A 19,336-nucleotide genomic window follows, 5' to 3' on the forward strand; every position below is an offset into this window, starting at 1 on the left:
GGAAAAATCTCAGAAATTGTACCCTCAGGATAGTGGGACAGAGATGCCTTATTTCCATGTTGATGTATGTTTCTCTCTGAGTGTTTTAAAACTTACCCAAATATAATCTTGCTCTCTATTCATTTCTGGTCTTTTTATAGGAAGATTTAAATCTTTGCAAATAATGAGAGGGAAATGCCAATATTATCACTTTAATCACCCAAAGACGAGGGAAACAGAGACACTGTGATCATTGACGGACCTAAATCTTTATGACAGAACCTCGCTATGTGAGCACAGGATTGCTTCTAAAGGGTTTTTTGCAATTCTTCCATCTTTATTCCTCCACAAGAGCTCACCCTGCACATCGCTCCCACTGGTCCCTCGAGCACATGCACATGCACGGGAGAAAAACCCACCCCAAAGGTGGCTGAGAACCTCTTATCTCCTAGCAGCCTTGGCTTTTATATTGGCACTCACCTCTGGCATTCTAATTCTCAGCAATGCTTCCAAATTGTGAAACACAGCTTTTAAGTTTCAGGGACCGTTTTCGCCTGCAGGCTTAACAAAACCGAGGGAAGGTGTCACCAGGGCTGCTGCCCTCAAAGAGCTGGGTGCGGAGATGAAAGGATGCATCAGTGCCTCCTTGACACCAACTCATGTGGTGGTCTCCTTTTTTTTTTCCTCCCCATCCATATGGACAGTATAAGCACATAAGATAAAAAGCAGGAATTAATATTCTCAATATGTTCACTTCCAGACACTGGGCCAGATTTTTCTAGTTAGCTCTCCATGTTGTGTAGTTCTGAAACTCTGAGGAGGAGCACTCCGCTGGGCTCCCTCTCTGCCCCAGTCTAACATTCTGGGAGGGTTTCTGTAATTCCAAAGGAATCCTCAGGACGCAGTGGTAACTATAAGAAAATATCAAGCCTGAGGAGACCCACTTTGGGTCACCAATTGCTGCACTGGAGATGGAGGGGGTAGATGACTGAGCTGGATTCAAGTGCAAACAAGGAAGCAGAGCTCCTTTTCATCAGAGCCCAGGCCAGATGAGGAGAGGCTGAAATAAAAGGTTCAAAGAGTAAAGGACAGGCTCTACGGGAGTGTCCTCTGAGTGGTGCAGTAGGAGTCAGGTCATTGCAAAGCATGAAGGGGCTGCTGTGTAGTCAGGGACCTGGAAGAAGCCTCTGTGAGATCTGAGGAGAGCCAAGAAGGGATCAAAAGGAGTGCAGAGAAACAGGGGAGGCACAGCTCAGGGCAGCCACCTGGGGAGTAGGATACACTCAAGCAGAAATTTATGGTTGAGTGTGTGTGGGTGGCTCAGTGGTTGAGCGTCTGCCTTTGGCTCAGGTCATGATCCTGGGGTCCCGGGATTGAGTCCCGTATGCCTGCTTCTCCTCCCTCTGCCTGTGTCTCTGCCTCTCTCTGTGTCTCTCATAAATAAATAAAAAATATATTTAAAAAAATTATGGTTGTCAGAGCAACACCACAATCTGGAAGTAAAACCAGAGGGCTTGTTCAGTGCCAGTCATCTTTAGTTGTGGAAATTAGAGAAACCCTCAGCAGCTCCAGCTGGCAAGAGATTTAGATTGCAAGTGAGTTCCCTGGAGATTTGGGGGAGCGCAGAGGAGGGTTCATGGACCAGGACACCAGAGAAGATTGAAGGAGGTCTTCCTTAAATCCAACCGTGGCCTGCCTTTGTGTGTGAGATGGAAGGTCAGATGTGGTCAGAAATCAGGAGCTTCTGAGGTAGGGATCTTGGCAGGTGGAGATGCTAATGAGGGTGAAATCCAGAGCAAGACCCTGGCAGATAGATGATGGGGGATGATGTGAAGGTCACCAGAATAACTTTGGGCAAAGAACTGTAATGAGCGGTGTCTTTGAATTTGAAAGGATGATAGGAATAAGAGGAGTGGAAAGAAAGACCATGAGGCAGGTACTGCTAGGCTAGGGGTAGGTACTAGGAGATTCTGGGCTCTGGATCTGAAATAGATAGTGAATAACAGAATATCAGAATAAGAACAGCGGTAGAAAAAGCCAGCCCTCCAAGAAAACAATGCCCTGGAAGCAGTCAGAGGTATGAGAAGTACTGAAACTCATCCTCTCAGCCTTATGCTCACTTAGAGGGAGGGTGGTATTCCCCGCAGGGATTCTGAGGGATGCCGTGTCACATGGAAGATCCAGTTGCAGTTAATGTGAGCTGTGAAGGAGGTGGAGAGAGTAGTTCAAGGATTAGGAAAGTTTGTCCTCGGTAAGATGAAAGTTCCAAAAAAATCAGTGAAAGTGTTTAGGATAACAGTATTTTTTTTTAAAGATTTTATTTATTTATTCATGAGAGACACAGAGAGAGGCAGAGACATAGGCAGAGGGAGAAGCAGGCTCCCTGCAGGGAGCCCGATGCGGGACTTGATCCCAGGACCCCGGGATCACATCCTGAGCCAAAGGCAGAGCCTCAACTGCTAAGCCACCCAGGCGTCCCTGGATAACAGTTCTTAATTTTCTTTTATTCTGCACAACAGAATAACCTAGGGAATGGTAAAAGAAAAACCCGTGGCCCAATGTCTGAAAGTGAACATATCGAGAATATTCCTGCTTTTTATCATAACCAATATCCACACCAATTAGATCAGAACCGTTGGGTTGGGACTGCAGAGTAAGTCTTTGTTAAAGCTCCCCAACTGACTCCCACGTGCATGGGATGGAGAACTGCTAACCTGGGAAGAGTGTGCGCAGGGAGCTGGTGGGCCTGCAGGAGGAAGAGGTGTTTGGAGGGCAGGATTTATGGACGATGATGGGAAGCAGAGAGATGGCAGAGAGACTGGTGGGGAGCGCTGGAAAGCGGGTGCCAGAGGCAGAATTCAGGTAAAGGGCCTGTCTGCAAAGCAGCCCCAAGGTTCTGATTCAAGCGTGGGTGTTAGGCAGCGTCGCTGGGACTGAACTAATTGTCTCTTCAGTGTGTTGGATAGACCGTTTACCTATAACTAGGATTTTGGTATTTCTACATTATTAAAAGGCCATGAGGTGCAAGAAAGCCTTATCCATTATTCATATTTGTTTCAAGCTAAGTGCTGGATCCCCAGATGCTGAGAATTTATAAATGTCTATTTGGGAAATCACTGACCGTGATTCAAACTGCTCTTGGGTTGTTTCTGCTGCTCAAATCTGTTTGTCGATCTTTCCCAGCGTTGACCATTTGCATTTCCTCTCACTAATTAAAAAAATTAAAATTATTTTAATGAATTATTACCGTTTTGGGCAGATTTGTGTGTTTCTGGTGGGAAGAAAGATCAAGTGTGCCCAAGTATAAGAACTATCTGTGTGAATATAAAATACATGTATCAAACATTTTAAATATGATGTAGATCTTCCATAGTATGCTTTTTACAATGATTTTTCTTGGAACGGTTAAAAGATTTGCCTTAATCAGATCCCATGGCTCCACTACAAATACGGTTTTCCCTATGCAGAAATTAAGCCTAGGATGATTTCTTTTCTGACAGTGCCTTAGAAGTAGCACATCTGCAAGGAATATAAAAGAAATAACCATAAGCTTTACACTTACAGCTGTGTGTTCACATCATTTATTCAACATCAGAAACTCTTACAAGGTCAACCATCAAAAATATATCCTGTGTCTCATCCCCTCCATGGACCTAACCTGAGACACTCTGTTTTCATGACCTAGAACTACTTTCTGGATGGAAACTCCAGAAGGAAATACTTTGATATGTAGAAAAAAATTCTTCCCTTGGCTACCCTGACACATTTTCCTTCCACTTCTCTTCCTCCTCTGGGTGCTCTTCCTTCTATAGCTCCTGACTGCCCTTCCTCAACCCCTGCAATGGCAGGGCACCTCTAGGTCTCTATGTTCTAGGGTGCGGCTCTTCCAGCAACCCACATTACCAGTGGAGTCTAGACTGCAGCCAGTTCCCAGGCGTGAAGCCTGCTTTCTCTACTCAATAGTTTGTGACCTAGAGAAAATTACCTAATTTTTCTGTGCCCTAAACTGAACATCTCAAAAGTGGAATTAATGGTATTTTACAGGGTTGCTGTAAGGATTAAATGAGCTAATAAACATTTCGAATCATGCTCAGCACATAGGAAGTTCTCACTAATGCTTTTTTTCTTTTCTTTTTTTTAAAGATTTATTTATTTATTCCCGAGAGATATAGAGAGAAAGGCAGAGACACAGGCAGAGGGAGAAGCAGGCTCTCCGCAGATAGCCCGATGTGGGACTCGGTCCCAGAACCTGGGATCACGTCCTGGGCCGAAGGCAGACGCTCAACTGCTGAACCACCCAGGTGTCCCTATGCTTGTTATTTTTGACAACGTTGCTTATCTTATCCCTCTGCTCTCCCTTGATATTGTCCCTGATCACAAGGGTGACAAATATCAGTATTATATAATTGGTTCCTGAGTCTCGACTTTAGGATCTGCTCTTTTCCGGAAAGCGACACCCATATTTCTAACTATCCCTGGGACATCTTTGTCCTGATGTCTAAGTCATACCTCTACTTTGATGTTCCAAAAGCAAAGTCACCACAAAGCTATCTGCCCTCTAAGTGTTACTGTTATTTAGAGGCACACTTGCTCTTCTGCTCCACCCATCCAGTGTTGGCCACGAGGTCCCATGGGAGTTATACTACAGGACCTTCCGCACCTCATTCCCTTCTCACTTCTCCACCATCAGCCCAGATCTTTCCTTGATTCTTCACGCTTCTCTTCTTGACTCTATCTTTCCACTGATGTCAGACTAATATGTCCAATGGATATTTCTAATCATGTTTTGGGTTGGTTTAAATTTCTCCACTGGCTTTCCAGTAACTCAAGAACCTGAATCTCAACTCCTCTCTCTGGCAGTTGAGGTCCATCACAATAAAACTCTTATATATCTTTCTAGGGTTTCGGAAATAATATGCTTGTGTGGAGTCTGTACTGTTCCCTCTGTGTTTCTTCACGCTGTTCACTTCACCTAGAAATTCTGTATTTTTTCCCATTATGCTGGTCAAACTCTACCTTTCATTTGGACTAATTTCAAATGTTAGCTCCTTTTCAGATGTCCTCAAAATAATATTATGCCCCCCACACTGAACTCCCTCCCACAGAACTTTCCATTAATTGATGGCGTTTATCGGACTCTGACTTCTCTCTTATTCCTTGGCATATTTCTTTTATTCCTCCTTCTAGATCATAACGTCTTCAAAGGCACTTACTATATCTTTTAAAGCTTCAAATGGGATAAAATGAATCACAATAATAGCACCAGGAATTAAGCTCATTTATTCTGCAAAGCAGCAGCCTGTTGTCAAATGCTAACCCTCTTCCTCACAGTCCTCGTAAAAAGAATGGGAAAGCATATAAATGAAGTGGCACACAAGAGGGACATACAGCGTGAGCAATTACGCCAATTCCTTTTATAGGAAGCACACAGCTGAGATAAACATGGAAGCAGATTATTTACCATCCACATCTCGTTGCCAAGTTCTTCCACTTCTTCTAAATTTTTCATTAAAGGAAATCAAGGAAGGTAAACAAAAGTAGCCCTTGGGAGGAATCAGCACAACGGAAACAACTCATTTATCAGCATGGCCTCAGAGAAATGTCTAATTTTTTTTTTTTTTTAACTGCCTCTTTTGGGGCCAGACACTGGGTCATGCATTTGGGTGCACAAACATACACATCTTCTCTGGGTGTGCACCGCCACGCCAAATCTTGGCTTCGGTGTGCAAAGGTCAAGCAGGAGATGTGGACAGGAGCTGCTTACCTTCAGGGCATCCTGGGTGTCATCCAGACAGTAGACTCGAACACTGTACTCCAGAGAGGAGCAGCAAAGTGGCCCGAAGATGGCCAGCTTCAGGCGCTTTGCAGCAGCTTTGGTGGTGGACTGCCCAACCAGGGCATAGGTACTGAGGTTCTCTGTGAGGAGGTGGCAAGCCTCTGCGTCCAGCTGAATGTAGCAGGGGGTGGTGAAGTTTTCCTCCCCAACCACTACCACATCCTGAAAGACAAGAAGGAAGAGGCGGTGGTTGAGTCACTGTGGATTTTGTTGGCCGCCATGATGGGGGCCAGGTAGACGGAGCAGGACCTCTTCTGCTAAATGTTGATCATCCTTTTTTCTCTTTCTTTCTTTCTTTCTTTCTTTCTTTCTTTCTTTCTTTCTTTCTTTCTTTCTTTTTGTTTCTTTCTCTTTCTTCTTTCTTTTTTTTCTTCTTTCTTTCTTTTTTTCCCTTCCTCAGGCTTTATTTTACCTCTATTTCCATTCTTAATCATTCTCTCCCTTACTTCCCCTTGCCTTCATACTGCTAATATTTGTTTTTAGATGTCCTCTAGCACTTTTTTGATCTAGGAATCTACATTACTGGAATCGACATAAAATTCCACAAGAAATTCATGAATTATCCTCTTAATTTCAGTGTACCTGAGCTTATTACCCATTTATTCGAATTTAATGTTTTAATCTCTAAGTTTCTGATTGGATTTAAGAGTACTATTTTATTTCAATGTCATTAGAGAGTAGTAAGTTTTTCCTTAAAAATGTAGGTGTTTGAAAAGACTTAGAGAAATTAAGGATTTATGCAATACCATTCTACTGTGCTCCTCCAAACTCACCTGCCAATGACTTTCCAAAGCAATACATTGCTTTTTCTCAATATTCTGGGCTGCTGGACTCTACAGAAAGTACAATATGACAAACTCGATGCCTCTAAGATACTCTTCTCTGGTTAAACAGCCTAACCTTCCAACTTTTGAAGATACTTAGCAAGAAATAAAAATAAATGGGAGTGATGAATATTTTTAAAATGGTTACTAACTCAACTAAGTTTTGAATTATCTGAATGACTCAGGCCACAGAAGAAAGTCATATGAAAGACCAATTGTAGGACCCATAAACCAAGGATCAAAATTCCACATGCCTCTCCGGGTATCCAGGTAATAAGAATGTGTGAAGCAGGTAGGGCAGAAGACAATAGGGCATGGGGGAGACTGGGGTGAAGTGGAAACACAAACTTGTTTAAAGAGCTCAGTCTCCCCTGTGCTCTGCCCATCGCAGCCATGCAGAAATGCTGGTCCTTGTATTTTTCAAGAGAAGCTGGAAGTTCAAATTTTTTATGTGAAATTTGCCAACTTTTAATTAATCCAAATTTAAAAGCAAACTCCACGTGGTAGAAATAAAATACATGTGTGGGCCTGACTCTGCCTCCACATTAGGCTGCTTATACTCTCTACAGAGGCAGGAACTACATCTGCTTTGATTCCCACCATAGCTCAGTGGGCCTGGTTCATGGTGAGCAAATGGCTATTTGTAAAAAAAAAAAAAAAAAAAAGAATGAATGTGTCATCATAAATTGAGTCTCTGGGACTGAACAAACATATGAAAGAAAGTGCCACTTGGGTGGTTGTTAATTAGGTAGGCCTTGTGACATCATCTGAGCGATAGTATGAGGGGGGGTTTAACGCCATCCACGAAATCATTTCTTCAACTGTGCCTGTACTATCAAGAGAGAAAGAAACTCAATACCTTCAGGTTTATTTTAGCCCCAAAGGCACCTGAAAAGAAGTGCTTTTTTTTTTTCTCTTTTTCTCCAGCAGGGTGATGACAAGCCTCAAAAATCCCATGAAGCATGTTACAGAAAGCCTCCAGTAAGACATAGTTGAGAACAGAGATGCACCATGTCCCTGCCACAGGTGTAAGTATATTCTTAAGCACTGCCCTCTTCTACTTTTCTCATCTCTTTATTTCATTTTATTGTTGTTTGTTAGTGTTATTATTACTGAAGTCCAGAAATAGGGCATTAGGGAATTAAGCAGAGTTTTGTGGAAACAATTTAGAATCACTCTGAGATTAAGATTTTGGGACTTTTTTGAGATAAATCATCTCAAGCTTAAATGGACTGGAAGTCATAACTAGTTAAGTCTGGTCATAACTCAACATAAAGTATACACCTAGACTTCAGTCCTGGACTTTTGGTGCTCTGGCAAGGAGTGATCCCCACATGTGGCCATCCTTCCTGTCCTTAGGAAGGAAATTACAGTAAACCCAGGGATACCCTTCTAACTCTCATACTCCTCTTTCTTGTAATATTAAATAATTGAATCTTCTTGTATATTTTTTCCTCAAAATTTCTTTCCTAAAAGAAAAATAACTATAAGTAATTACAAAGTTGATAATATATGGATTAGATACTTTATAATGATTACACAAAAATACAGAAGTAGCTTTCAAAACTATTTTAGTCTATATAATTTATATATAAATTATATGTGTCTATAATTTAGACATTTTTGATAGACATATTCCTGAAATATGCTTTTTGAGAATATTCTAAAATGTAATGTTTAATTTGGCTTTTTCCTACTTACACAATAGATAACTGTCTTTTCAAGGGATGACAATGAAAATACACAAGCTGTTCTTTTAGTTACTAGGTAAAACTTACATGGTAAATCTAACAAACAAATTCATTTCTACATAACTTCCAGTGCTAACTGCAGAGTTCTGATGTAGAGAATGAGATCTGTTTGAGGCACTATCCTTAAGTTATGATGGCAACAGCCACAGAGAGCTAAGACATCAAAGGTGTTCTTCATTCTAGTGGAGCTTAGGAGATGCACCCTTTCTGTTTTCCCAAGTACAGTTCAGAAGAACTATACGTGTCTACAATGCCTACCATTTTCTAACCCAGGTGCAATGTTTCTCTCCCTGCAAATTAAAAAAAAAAAAAAGATAGAAGTTTCCCATCCTAAGACACAGTACTGTAGTTCCAAATGGGGCTTGTGTAAGACTCTCAAATGTTCTTTCCCTAGGAGTTGGCTAATGCTTGACCATCATTCTCACTGTGCCTACCCATCAGTAGATAAATCACTCAGAAACTAGTCTCTCTCCCTCCCTCCTCTCTTCTCATCACTCTCTCCTTCTCTCTTTCTCCTTTTGAGTGCAAGCTAAAATTCCATGCATGTTCTGCTTTCAAAATAAAAGCCTTCCCATAATTATTCCAGTTTATCTGCATGAATTGCTCTTATGTTCTGTCTTTATCCCAAGGGAAGCTCACCTCCCACTGTCCCTGTGCTGCTTGGTTCTTGAGCTGTATCTTCCAGTCTTCGGTATTGGGATCTGCGCAGTGATGCATAGTGAGGATGACTGGGCGAGTCAGCAGGGCTCCTGGAGGTCCACAACTCACCACAGGAGTCAAGAGTGTCTGAGTGTCTTCCATGGGTGGCCTAGGAGAAGAGCAGAGATTGGCATCAGTGACATTTCCATAGCATCCATTTACTATGTTCTCATTGTGATTTTAGATCTGAAGTTGTACAAATTGTTTCTTCCTGGGAGTTTTTTTTTTGTGTGTGTGTGTGGTTTTTTTGTTTGTTTGTTTTGTTTTGTTTTGTTTTTGTTATTTGGGGTTGGGGAGTGGAGAGGCAGAATTAAATGGGAAGACATGTCCTTTATACCAAGACTTTATTTAATTTTCAAGACTGGAGAGATTTATAACAGTGAATCACCAGTACCTCTTTGATCCCCTTCTCCCAGATACAGGTCTACGTTTGGTAATTTCCTCTGAATTCACGAACCAATACTTTTAGGATGGAACAAGAAGGAACAGAGTCCTTATGAGGTTACATACCATATTTTCTGATAATACTTGGCCTTGTTCTCACAGAGTTTCAAATATTTTTTATTTTTATTTTTTTTAGGACCTGACTTGAGAAATACTTCAAAAAAATCACTTCAGAGTAAAGACACCCTAGAGCTAAACTTCTTCCAAATGACTTTCAGGAATAATTCAGGCTAGTGGAGGAGATTCATTCTTTCAAGTATGACCAGACAGACTATAGAACTATGTTCTATAGTTCTAGAATTCAAAATGGAATCTCCCTACTTGTATGCTTCATATGCAGGATCTGGGTGGAAAGAATCTCAAAAATCTAAATTCTTTATTTCCATAATTTTTTAAATTGTCTTAAGACCTTCTCTAATAAGACTGTAATCAACGAACAAAAGGAAAAATTAACCCAAGGTATCAGTTGATATGTAAGCAATAGTCCCAAAGTATTGAGTGGATTGCCCAAAATTGTACAACAAGTGCCAGTCCTGGGACTAAAGCCAATGCCTTCTCAACAACAATACTCAAAACTACTCTGTCAGAACATTGTGGCTAAGAAATCAAGAACTCAGAGTTTCAAAGGAGGCAGGGCTTTGGGGTTCAACAAACACCACCATCCCTCCAAAGTAGAGACCTCTCTACAATATGCTACATATGAATAGTGCTTTAGACACATCCAAATTGTACTCCACTACTACTGAGGGTCCCCTCATCTAGTATCAATTTGAATTTACAAAACGTTCTTAGGGTAAACACAATCTGTCTTCCTGTCACTTCTCTCCACGTATCTTTGGCCTGCTTTCTCCCCACTTTGCCATGAGAGTCTTTCAAATGTTTAGCGATTGTTATGATGCCTCTAAAGTCTTATTTCAGACTAAATATCCTCAGTTTTTGAACTTCAACTAGAAAAGCATGGTTTCCAGGTCTCTCCCTATATTTGTATCTTCGCTCTCATACATATGTCTGTTAGTGTTCCAATGTTTTCACTGAAGTGAGGCATCTGGAGATGAATATTATAGTCAAATAGGCAGCATAGCAGGACTACTATTTTCCTTCCTTGGAATATGTCGATGAATCAATGCTTTACAAAATTGTTGCCTTAGATTATTTTCAGTCAAGTATTTATAAATATTATTGCACACTTGAGTTACACAGGAAGATGGAGATGATACGGTTAAGCGTCTCCTTTATAAAATGAGGCACTGAAGCCCCAAGAAGGCTAAGTAATTTGTTAAGGCTAACCACTCTGTGTATTCCTAACATGAAAGGCTCTTAAGCTAAATCTCTATAGTTTTGTGGTTGCAGTGATGGCTTTTGAACCTATGTCCAGAAATTTATATTTAGCTATTTAATTTCACCTTAACAGTTTCAGAGAAAATTTCAGGTCATCTATTTCTTATTGATGTCTTTCCTCCAAATATTGGCCAACTCTTCCGGTCTTTTATCCTCCATAAATCTGATATGCCTGCCATTTATATTCTGGTTCCAATCATAGATAACACTATAGTATAAGAATAGAGCAAAGACCTTTTCAAAGATACTACTTGAAACCTCTCTCTAGCCTCACATCAAATTAGAATTTATTGGTTTAGCCAAATATAAAATATAAAATATACATTGTTACATTGTCCAGTTCATATCTTTCCATTTCATTCACACAGGTATTACAATAGACATATCAAATTCCTTTATAATTGTGATGGCCACTTGAAAAGGATTTTCCTCTAGGATTTTTTTAATCTATGGTTAATACATTAAATACTAAATAATTTAGAAGTTAGCTTATAGCTATGGCTTACCCTAATTTAACACTCAGTGAAGATGGCAGCTGTTTTTATATATATGTGTGTGTGTATATATATATATATATATCATAAATATTTGTGATATACATGTGATATACACACACACACACAGTGTTGGAAGACAATTCTCCATGGATCTTTCATGTTTCTGCTTGTCTTTTCAAGACACTTGTAGAGCAATCACCTTGGAAGATAAAGATACTGCTTATCTTTGGAGCAAATTGTAAACATGTCTACTTCCCATTATAAAAATACAGGTTCTCTAAGCTCAGAGGTCCTTCCTGGAATGCAACCACTGAGTGTGTAGATGTCATCTGACCCCTTCTGCATCGCCCTTTGAAACTGGGGTTTTAGGAATTGACACTAAAACGAGAAAACTCTTGATAGTGCTATTGCTGTGAGTAAAAAACTGTTCCGTCTCTTGTGTCATCTATCAGCATCCACAAAACTGTGGCAACCACAGTAAGGTCACATCTTAGTCCTTAGCTCTTGACAATTACTATCCTTCATTCTAAGAATTCAATTAAATTTTGACATATTTTCTCCTTAATAAAACTTGGTTATCACTGCTTCCTCTCCTTCGAAAATTTCACCAAGATCTTACCAACCTAGGGCTTTTCTTTCTTCCTATTCGGAAAATAAAAGTTTTTGTCTCCTTTTAGTCTTGACTGTTTTCCATCCTCAATGAGTAACAACAAAGTTTTATTAAATCCAAAGTTATCAAAGTACTTGGAAAGGTACTTTGGGAAATAATAAGGTTGTTGGCAGCTTGAGAAGTCTTTACCATCCCCTTTATCCCTTCGTTTTCATTTCCTCTTAATCCAGTTTTTCTTCCTTCCCTCCACTCTGAAATTCATTCTCTTAGTACATGATTAAGTTTTGGTTTCATTGTGGTGTAGTCAATATTATACTATCTGTTCTAAGCAGTAGCCTTCTTCTTGCTATTTCTACTTTTCCTACCATGGGGCAGGGGGAGCAAAAAGCAGTGGCTACATTTTCGTGAGCACTACTCTTACCTTTTAGTTACAAGTGTACTTTGATAAGTGAGCATTAAACTTTTAAGGAAGGAGATTTAAGTGGAATCCATTTCAAGTGGTCCTTGCAATATAGTTGGAGATTGGAAACATATGTCTCTCATTCTGCTGTTAACAGCCGCGCTTGAGGCAGAAAGAGGAGGGGTTCTTCTCACCACTGAGTTGGAACAGAAAGGAGAAGCCTCCCTGCTGGGTTGGGGAGCTGTCAGACCTGTACTCTCCAAGCACACCCCTGGCATGCAATATTGATGGGCACCATTTTTGGAGGAGGGATAGTGAGAGAAGGAAGGGGCAGTAGGTGTCAAAAGAATTTATTAACCCAGTGAGGTGCAAGAATGTAATGAATAGGGGAAGTGGTGAAGTGGAATTCGTAATGGGGAATGAAAAACAAAGGAGAAATAATGATAAGAATCTTTTTGTTTGCAAGATGAAAGAAGGAGTGTTGAAATCAGAAACATGTCTAAGCATATCTGGAAGGCATGACTTAGGGAAGATCAAGATTTAACCATGTAAAACCAAAGGTCAGAGCATTTAGTTCCACATCTCCTTTCTTTACATGAACAAGGGACATGAAAATATACAGGACAAAACTAGCAGAAAATACGTATAAATAAATCTGACTCATGTTTTTGCAGAGGGCTCCACTCCTGTAGGACTCACGTGTTACCTGAGATATTTCAGCAAACATTCTCTAAATATTAACTGCAGATGACATGGAAATGAACACAAAGCAAAAATTAGCTGCAGAAGCAGCAATTAAGTAGAAGGTTGGTAATGAACAATAAAGTTTTCACGGCTTTTCAAAGTCCAGTGAGGATAATATGGTAAATGCTGGATGGATTCTGAAGCCTCCGGGACAAAGTCCCTCAGAGAGGAGTTTGAGTTTCCTGTCAGAGAGATTTTCTCATCCTTTGCCTGCTGTTGTCAGTGAGGATAACTTCTACACAGAAGTGCCTAATTTACAAAACTTTCACAAAAGCAATTGCATTTGCTGCTCACGGCACACCTGTAAGGGAGTTAGGGTAAGTCTTTATATTACTTCTTTTTCCAGGAGAGGAAACTGAAATCTAGAGATATTAACACACTTGCCTACAGCCTCAAAACTAGTAACAGGCAAAGCTAGATTTCAAGCACAAATGATTTGGTTTCTCTGACACAGCCGTGTATTTTGGTTTGCTTATCTGGGTTTAGGACCTTGAGACTTTGGGGGGGTCTATTTGCTAGAGCAAGCTTAAAATTACTTCTTGAAGAGCATATGTCTCCAGCCACCTCTGTGTGGAGACAAGATGCCTTCTATTAACATACATGTCTTTTGTCAGGTCCCTCAGGATGACAATCCCACCCGAGGCTCAGCTGCCTTTTGAAGCACACGGTTTCACATATAACTGGCAACTTGAAATATTTGCACTCTAGGTATCTGACAGGGAATATCTAACTCACTTGCTATCAAAAGCTCAATTGAGCAAAAAAAAATATTTATGGAAGCAAGTCACTCTGAAGGGCGTGCCACCATTGCCCTAGACAAGCTGGAATCTATCCCTGGATTAGGCCAGAACAGTTAAGTATTGTCCTTGACTGAATTGCTGAATCGTTGTGGAATTATTTTACTGAATTTATATCATCTACTTACATTGAGGGACACTAACAGAAGGAGCCCTATGAAAACTCATTGCTGTGTTTATTTTAAGGATGTTGTTCACTGTATTAACAAGAAATGTTTCTTTATGTAGAACGAAAGGAGAAATAATTGAACTTCTTTTGGGCATATTTTTCCTCATAGACACATGGATTTTGTAACTTAACCACGCTTCCTTCTTAAAAGCTTTGGAATAGCAAATTCATACCTATTACCAAGGAATATACTGGGAATTATACCAAATGTTTTACACTTTAATTGCCCACCTAACTTGGTTATCTTTTCAAAATTTATTTTTTCTCATTTTTTTTCATCCACTTATTTACAATTTTTAACTCCCATTATAGAGACTATGTTTTCATAAATCACCTTGAATCATTTCTTTATAAGTAGGATTGCAGTGTATGAACACTGTGGACAACAGTGAGAGAATAAGATATAAATATACCTGGACTCCACTCTCTTCCCCCTATCTGTAGCTGTTTTACAGCTGTAGGTTGAAATAATGACTTGAAGACTCAAAAGGGGAATATCAGTGAGTTTCACTGGGAAATAATAATGTCAACTACTATTTTACCCAGTTCCAAAAATGTGTTAAGATAAATTAAAACTTTCTGCTATATGATTATTTACATAAAAGAATTTTGGTCCACTATCCTAACATACTGTTTTATTATTTATATTCAGTACCTTTATACAATAGTTTCCATTGCCTCACCACTAACTCACACCTTGAACCCTTCTTAACTGGGATTGTATCCTCTGAAAAAAACCCTAGAGGCCACCAATGTCCTTCAGTTGACAAATCCAATGATTTTTTTTTGTGTTATTCTCTTTGTTTACATATTAATTTTAATAAGACCCATGTCAACCACTTCACCATCTTGAAACTCTCTTTACCTTTGATTTTTTTCTCTATTATAGTTACAATCATTCATTCTTTCATTCAAAAATAATTCATTGAGGAGCTGCTCAGTATTAAGCACCATGCCAGATGCAAACTCTATTTATCTGCCTCATCTTTATGTGTTCTATTCAGCTTGGTTCATCACACCCAAACCTTAAATAGGAATATTTCCCAAAGCTCTTTTTCTTGTTCTCTTCTTTCTGCCTCTGCATTTTTTTCCCCTCACAGGATCCGCTCACTGGTGACTCTCCAACTGCATGGCCATCATGGATCCCATATCCTTACCCACACACACCGCCCACATCTAGATTAGAATTTGTCCTTCCCCCTTGAACCAGCTGCATTCACAATTTTCCCAGTGCCCAATGCTTGGTTCCTACATGTACACATTGTGTTTTGTTACTCTTCTGCAACACTTCTAACTGGTGGTGAAATCTTTTTTTTTTTTTCTCCTGAAATATATTTCACTTTTCATCCTCTGGACTCAGGCCTGGTTTCCTCCCCTCTCTTCTCACATCTAGTTTATTGCTGCAGCCCAACCAAGCAGCCAACCTCTGAGGAGTCTTCTTGTTCCCTCCACCAACTCATCCAGCCTACCTTCTTCACCAGTTCAATCTTTAAAATGCACTGCTATTTTTGTATTACTCGGCCCCTCGCAGACATTTCATGGCTCCCCACGGTTTACCAAAAGAGTTCTATTTACCTTTATATTTGGAATGTCTAAGTTGATTTTTCTGGCCTTTTGAGAAAACTGCTAAGCAGGGACAGAATACAAAGAAAGGGAAAATTAACATTAACATTCAGATTCTTCTTCAATAAGAAATGACAAAGAGCAAAATTTCAGTCTGAGTCAGACTCATTTTTTTAAACTGCTACTGAAAACAAGGCAAAAAGGTCCACATTAGTGCCATTAATCAGGGAAATTGTATCCATAGGGACAACAGAGGCTTTGCGGCCTCTCCTGAGATCTGTAAAGCAGGAGAGGTAGAAATCATGAGCAAGGCCTTGCAGCTTTGCTCCCTTGTCAGAGACAGCTTGTCCCATCTCTGCAGCTCATTTAGGCTGCTCATCTGCCATCCAGGGCTTTCTCAGAGCACGTTCAGTAACGATAAGGCCCCCTTGTCACATCTACTCTGCCACATATAATTAAGTTCACTCCTCCCTTTAGACAGTTCACATCAGCAGATGACCAGCTGGATGCCATCCAACTGGAAAAACACCCAGTTTGGGATGCAATAAAGGGAATCGGAGAGAAAGAAAATGGAGTAGAAGGATCAAAACTGTCCTCTAAATGACATGAAGTAACATTTGTATCTTCTGATGTCTTCGCCATGTCTTCTTTGGAAGTTCTATCTCGGATCATGTGAGGATAGAAAGAGTCCTCAGTGAGCAGCAGAAAGAAACTGTGTTCAAGAATGCACTAGAGTAAGAAGCAGAGGCTAAAAAAAAAAAAAAAAAAAAAGCAGAGGCTCAGTGTGCCTTGGCGCTATCTACCAAGGAGGAATGGCTCATGAGGGAGCAGCAGAGGAGCTTCACGGCAAGACCACCTGGCTGTGAATTTGGCCTCCCCTCAGTTGTTGTTAACTGTGAAGAGTCAGCTATGTGACTTGTTCTCCCCGCCCCAGCACTAGTTTTTGGATCTTTAAATTGGGACTCATCATGACTCATGGAGTTGTAGTGAAGAATATATAAAATTAAAAGGGTGAATAAATGGTACTATGCCTTCTATTACTATTACATCCTAAAACACGATCCTGTCATTGTGTTTTTATAAGAAAAACACATCTAGCTCACAGCAGAAAATAAGCGAGGAGAGGAATTTCTCATTATTTGACACAGATATCTTCTTGTGTTTGGTCCTTGTTTCGTGGCCTCTTGTGCATATTTTCTTTTGAGATCTTGGGGTTTCCCTAGCTTCATTTTTATAAACTGAACTTCTCTGATGCCCAGAGTTCAACAGAGTAATTCCCCTTGAACCTAACTTCAGGTGGGGGCGTGGTGGGGGATGATGAGAAGTGGTTTAGAATTTCCTTTTCTTTAGAGTCAAAGGCAGAGGAAACTCAAAGCGAGAGTGTCCAGCTTTATCAATTTTTTGTTTCCTCTTTCTTTCCTCTAAAATGCACAGTTATTCTGGCCAGGGTACTGGCTATGCCATGGGAAGGAAGAGCATCACACTTTGCAGCCCCAGCAGGCCCCTGAAGCTGCCCCTTAAGGTGTGATGGTGGTGATCGGCTGGACATTAAGAGACACAACACCTCCTCACTTCTCAGCATAAAGCGCAAGCCAATACTCATTTCTGATTAAGCAAAAGGTCCATGTTGGCCAAGGCCTTGAGAGAGGGACATACTTGGCTAAGCTTGCCTTTGGATAAGAAGAAGAAGAAGATAGCATATACAGGGATCTTTGAGTTTGCTGATCTTATTTCTCCTGCTGCAAAAGAAGGGCACGCTGAGGGCCTGTGAATGTTACTTTGCACTGAGAATGGAAAAAATGAATATTTGATGTGAGTAAACATGAGTCTTTTAGTAATTTTCTGTTGCTCAAATTCAAGGCATGGATAATGCTCAAGGAACTCTGGTTTTCTTAGCCAGGCTAAGTCTGTGTAGGTGGAAGTACACCACCTGAGGGGGGAAAAAAAGTTCTAGGTCCTCCAGATAATAAATGCCAATATCTCCACCTGAGAGCATGATAAAAGAGCTTTTCGCCTTTTGAAGAACAAGACTAAAAATGGATGTTTTTCTGAGGATGAGAGAGGGAAGACAGAAAGTATAATGCATTATAATGATAACCTAGTTCGACATTTGTCACTCACGCTTTGTATTTGGAGCTCAGGGCTGAAGAGCCGATGCCTTTCCCCTTGGGAAAAACAATGATAATTACACGTAAGGATCTTCATTTCAACAATGTCTTTTATTTTAAGATCTCAGTGTACTTCAGAAGCATTAATCAGTCAGGCCTTTAAAGCACTATTTAATACACACGTTTATGTGGGAACTAACCAAGAGAGACCGTTGTTAGACATGTTAGAGGCCAGACTGAAAAACGAAATTTAGGACTTCTAAACTCCTCTTGTTATTTTTACTTAAAATCACTTCATCTTTATGATTATGACACACTTAAAACAAAGCCGCAAGATTCAATCTAGTTTTAATCAATCCTAGATCCACATAGAGAGGTTTGATATGGAATTTATAAGGGCTAAATGTAAGATGGGAAGTTGATAACACGCTAAGGGGAGTCACCAAAAGAAGAAGCTGTGAGAATCAAGTGCTAGGCTGACATGGGGAAGGCAGGTCAGAGGTTAAGGAGTTGGCTAATCTCTGTGACCTTTGACCCTATAATAGGAACGGGCTGGATTCCTGAGCCAGGCCACATGAAGCTGACATCTCGGTGTCTATATGCACGTATTTCTCTAGATCTATGGATCACAACCCTGGCCAGTTTTCCAGCTGTAATGGCCACATGTCCACTTGAGAAAAGATCTCTGGCCCTTGGCCCATACTCAAGATCTGCCAAAGTGTCTGAAGCTTCAAAGATAAAGAGAAGCTGACCTTTTATAGGTCTAGGAGGGGAAAAAAAGGTATGCTGGAAGCAGGGCACTCAAGACAAAAATATGTTGGGTTTATTCTTTCTATTGCACAATTCTCCTCCAGGTCAGACATTGATAAAGTCAAGCGCACCAGAAAAAGCATATTTACCTCATATTTTCTTTCCTGTGTACAGTCACATACATTTCGTAGACTCTCCCTTGGGGAATGGCCCCAGCGGGAATCAGCAAGCTTACTCCTGAATAGCAAAAGAGAAAAGCAGTCACATAAGACCTATGAATCAAAAGAAAACTTCACAGAATGCCTTTGAAGCACGTGAAAGGGAATGAGGAGATTTTGTGGCCATGTAGCCACAAGCCTGCTTTTTCTCTAAAGACATGTAAATATTCAGAGCAGCCCTGCTCTCCTTCCTTATCGGCCTTATTTTTTACCACAGCTTTCTCTGAACTGTTATGGAATTACTCAAAGGAATGATGTAATTTTTTAAACTCTCGTTTTATTTAAGGAACAGACAGATGGTTCCACTGTTGTTTTCCTTGTAAAATGAGGGAAAAACCAATAACCGCTCTTAAAATTTCAAACAGCTGTAATGATGCATCATTTCTAATTTAAGAAAAAAAATCCCCACAAAATTCAAAGTCAGAGAAAATGCTAACCTCCACGATATCAAAAAAACATTTATTTTTTTATTTTCTGAATATCTGGTTAGCATCAGTGTTTTTCCGTAACAGAGTAATAATTGGTGAAGAGCTTCTTTCATCGTACATAACTCTAGAAAATGAACAGACAACTGCTAGCTTTTAGTCATAGCAGAACAAGCAGGTTTTT

The 19,336-nt window shown here is 40.2% G+C and overlaps 1 protein-coding gene across 3 annotated transcripts in view; it reads right to left on the minus strand.

Annotated features, from left to right (window-relative positions):
• Positions 1–19,336, minus strand: part of UNC5C (unc-5 netrin receptor C) — a 351,461-nt gene that overhangs the window by 25,662 nt on the left and 306,463 nt on the right. For all 3 annotated transcript variants that reach the window (XM_025424165.3, XM_025424156.3, XM_025424172.3), the window contains 3 exons: positions 18,659–18,746; positions 9,030–9,198; positions 5,744–5,977 (listed from right to left, as the gene is read on the minus strand). In XM_025424165.3, coding sequence (XP_025279950.1) covers positions 5,744–5,977; positions 9,030–9,198; positions 18,659–18,746 — 491 coding nt within the window. The remainder of the gene's footprint in view (positions 1–5,743; positions 5,978–9,029; positions 9,199–18,658; positions 18,747–19,336) is intronic.

Source organism: Canis lupus, chromosome 32 (assembly GCF_003254725.2).
Source record: "Canis lupus dingo isolate Sandy chromosome 32, ASM325472v2, whole genome shotgun sequence".
NCBI classification, from domain to species: Eukaryota; Metazoa; Chordata; class Mammalia; order Carnivora; family Canidae; genus Canis; species Canis lupus.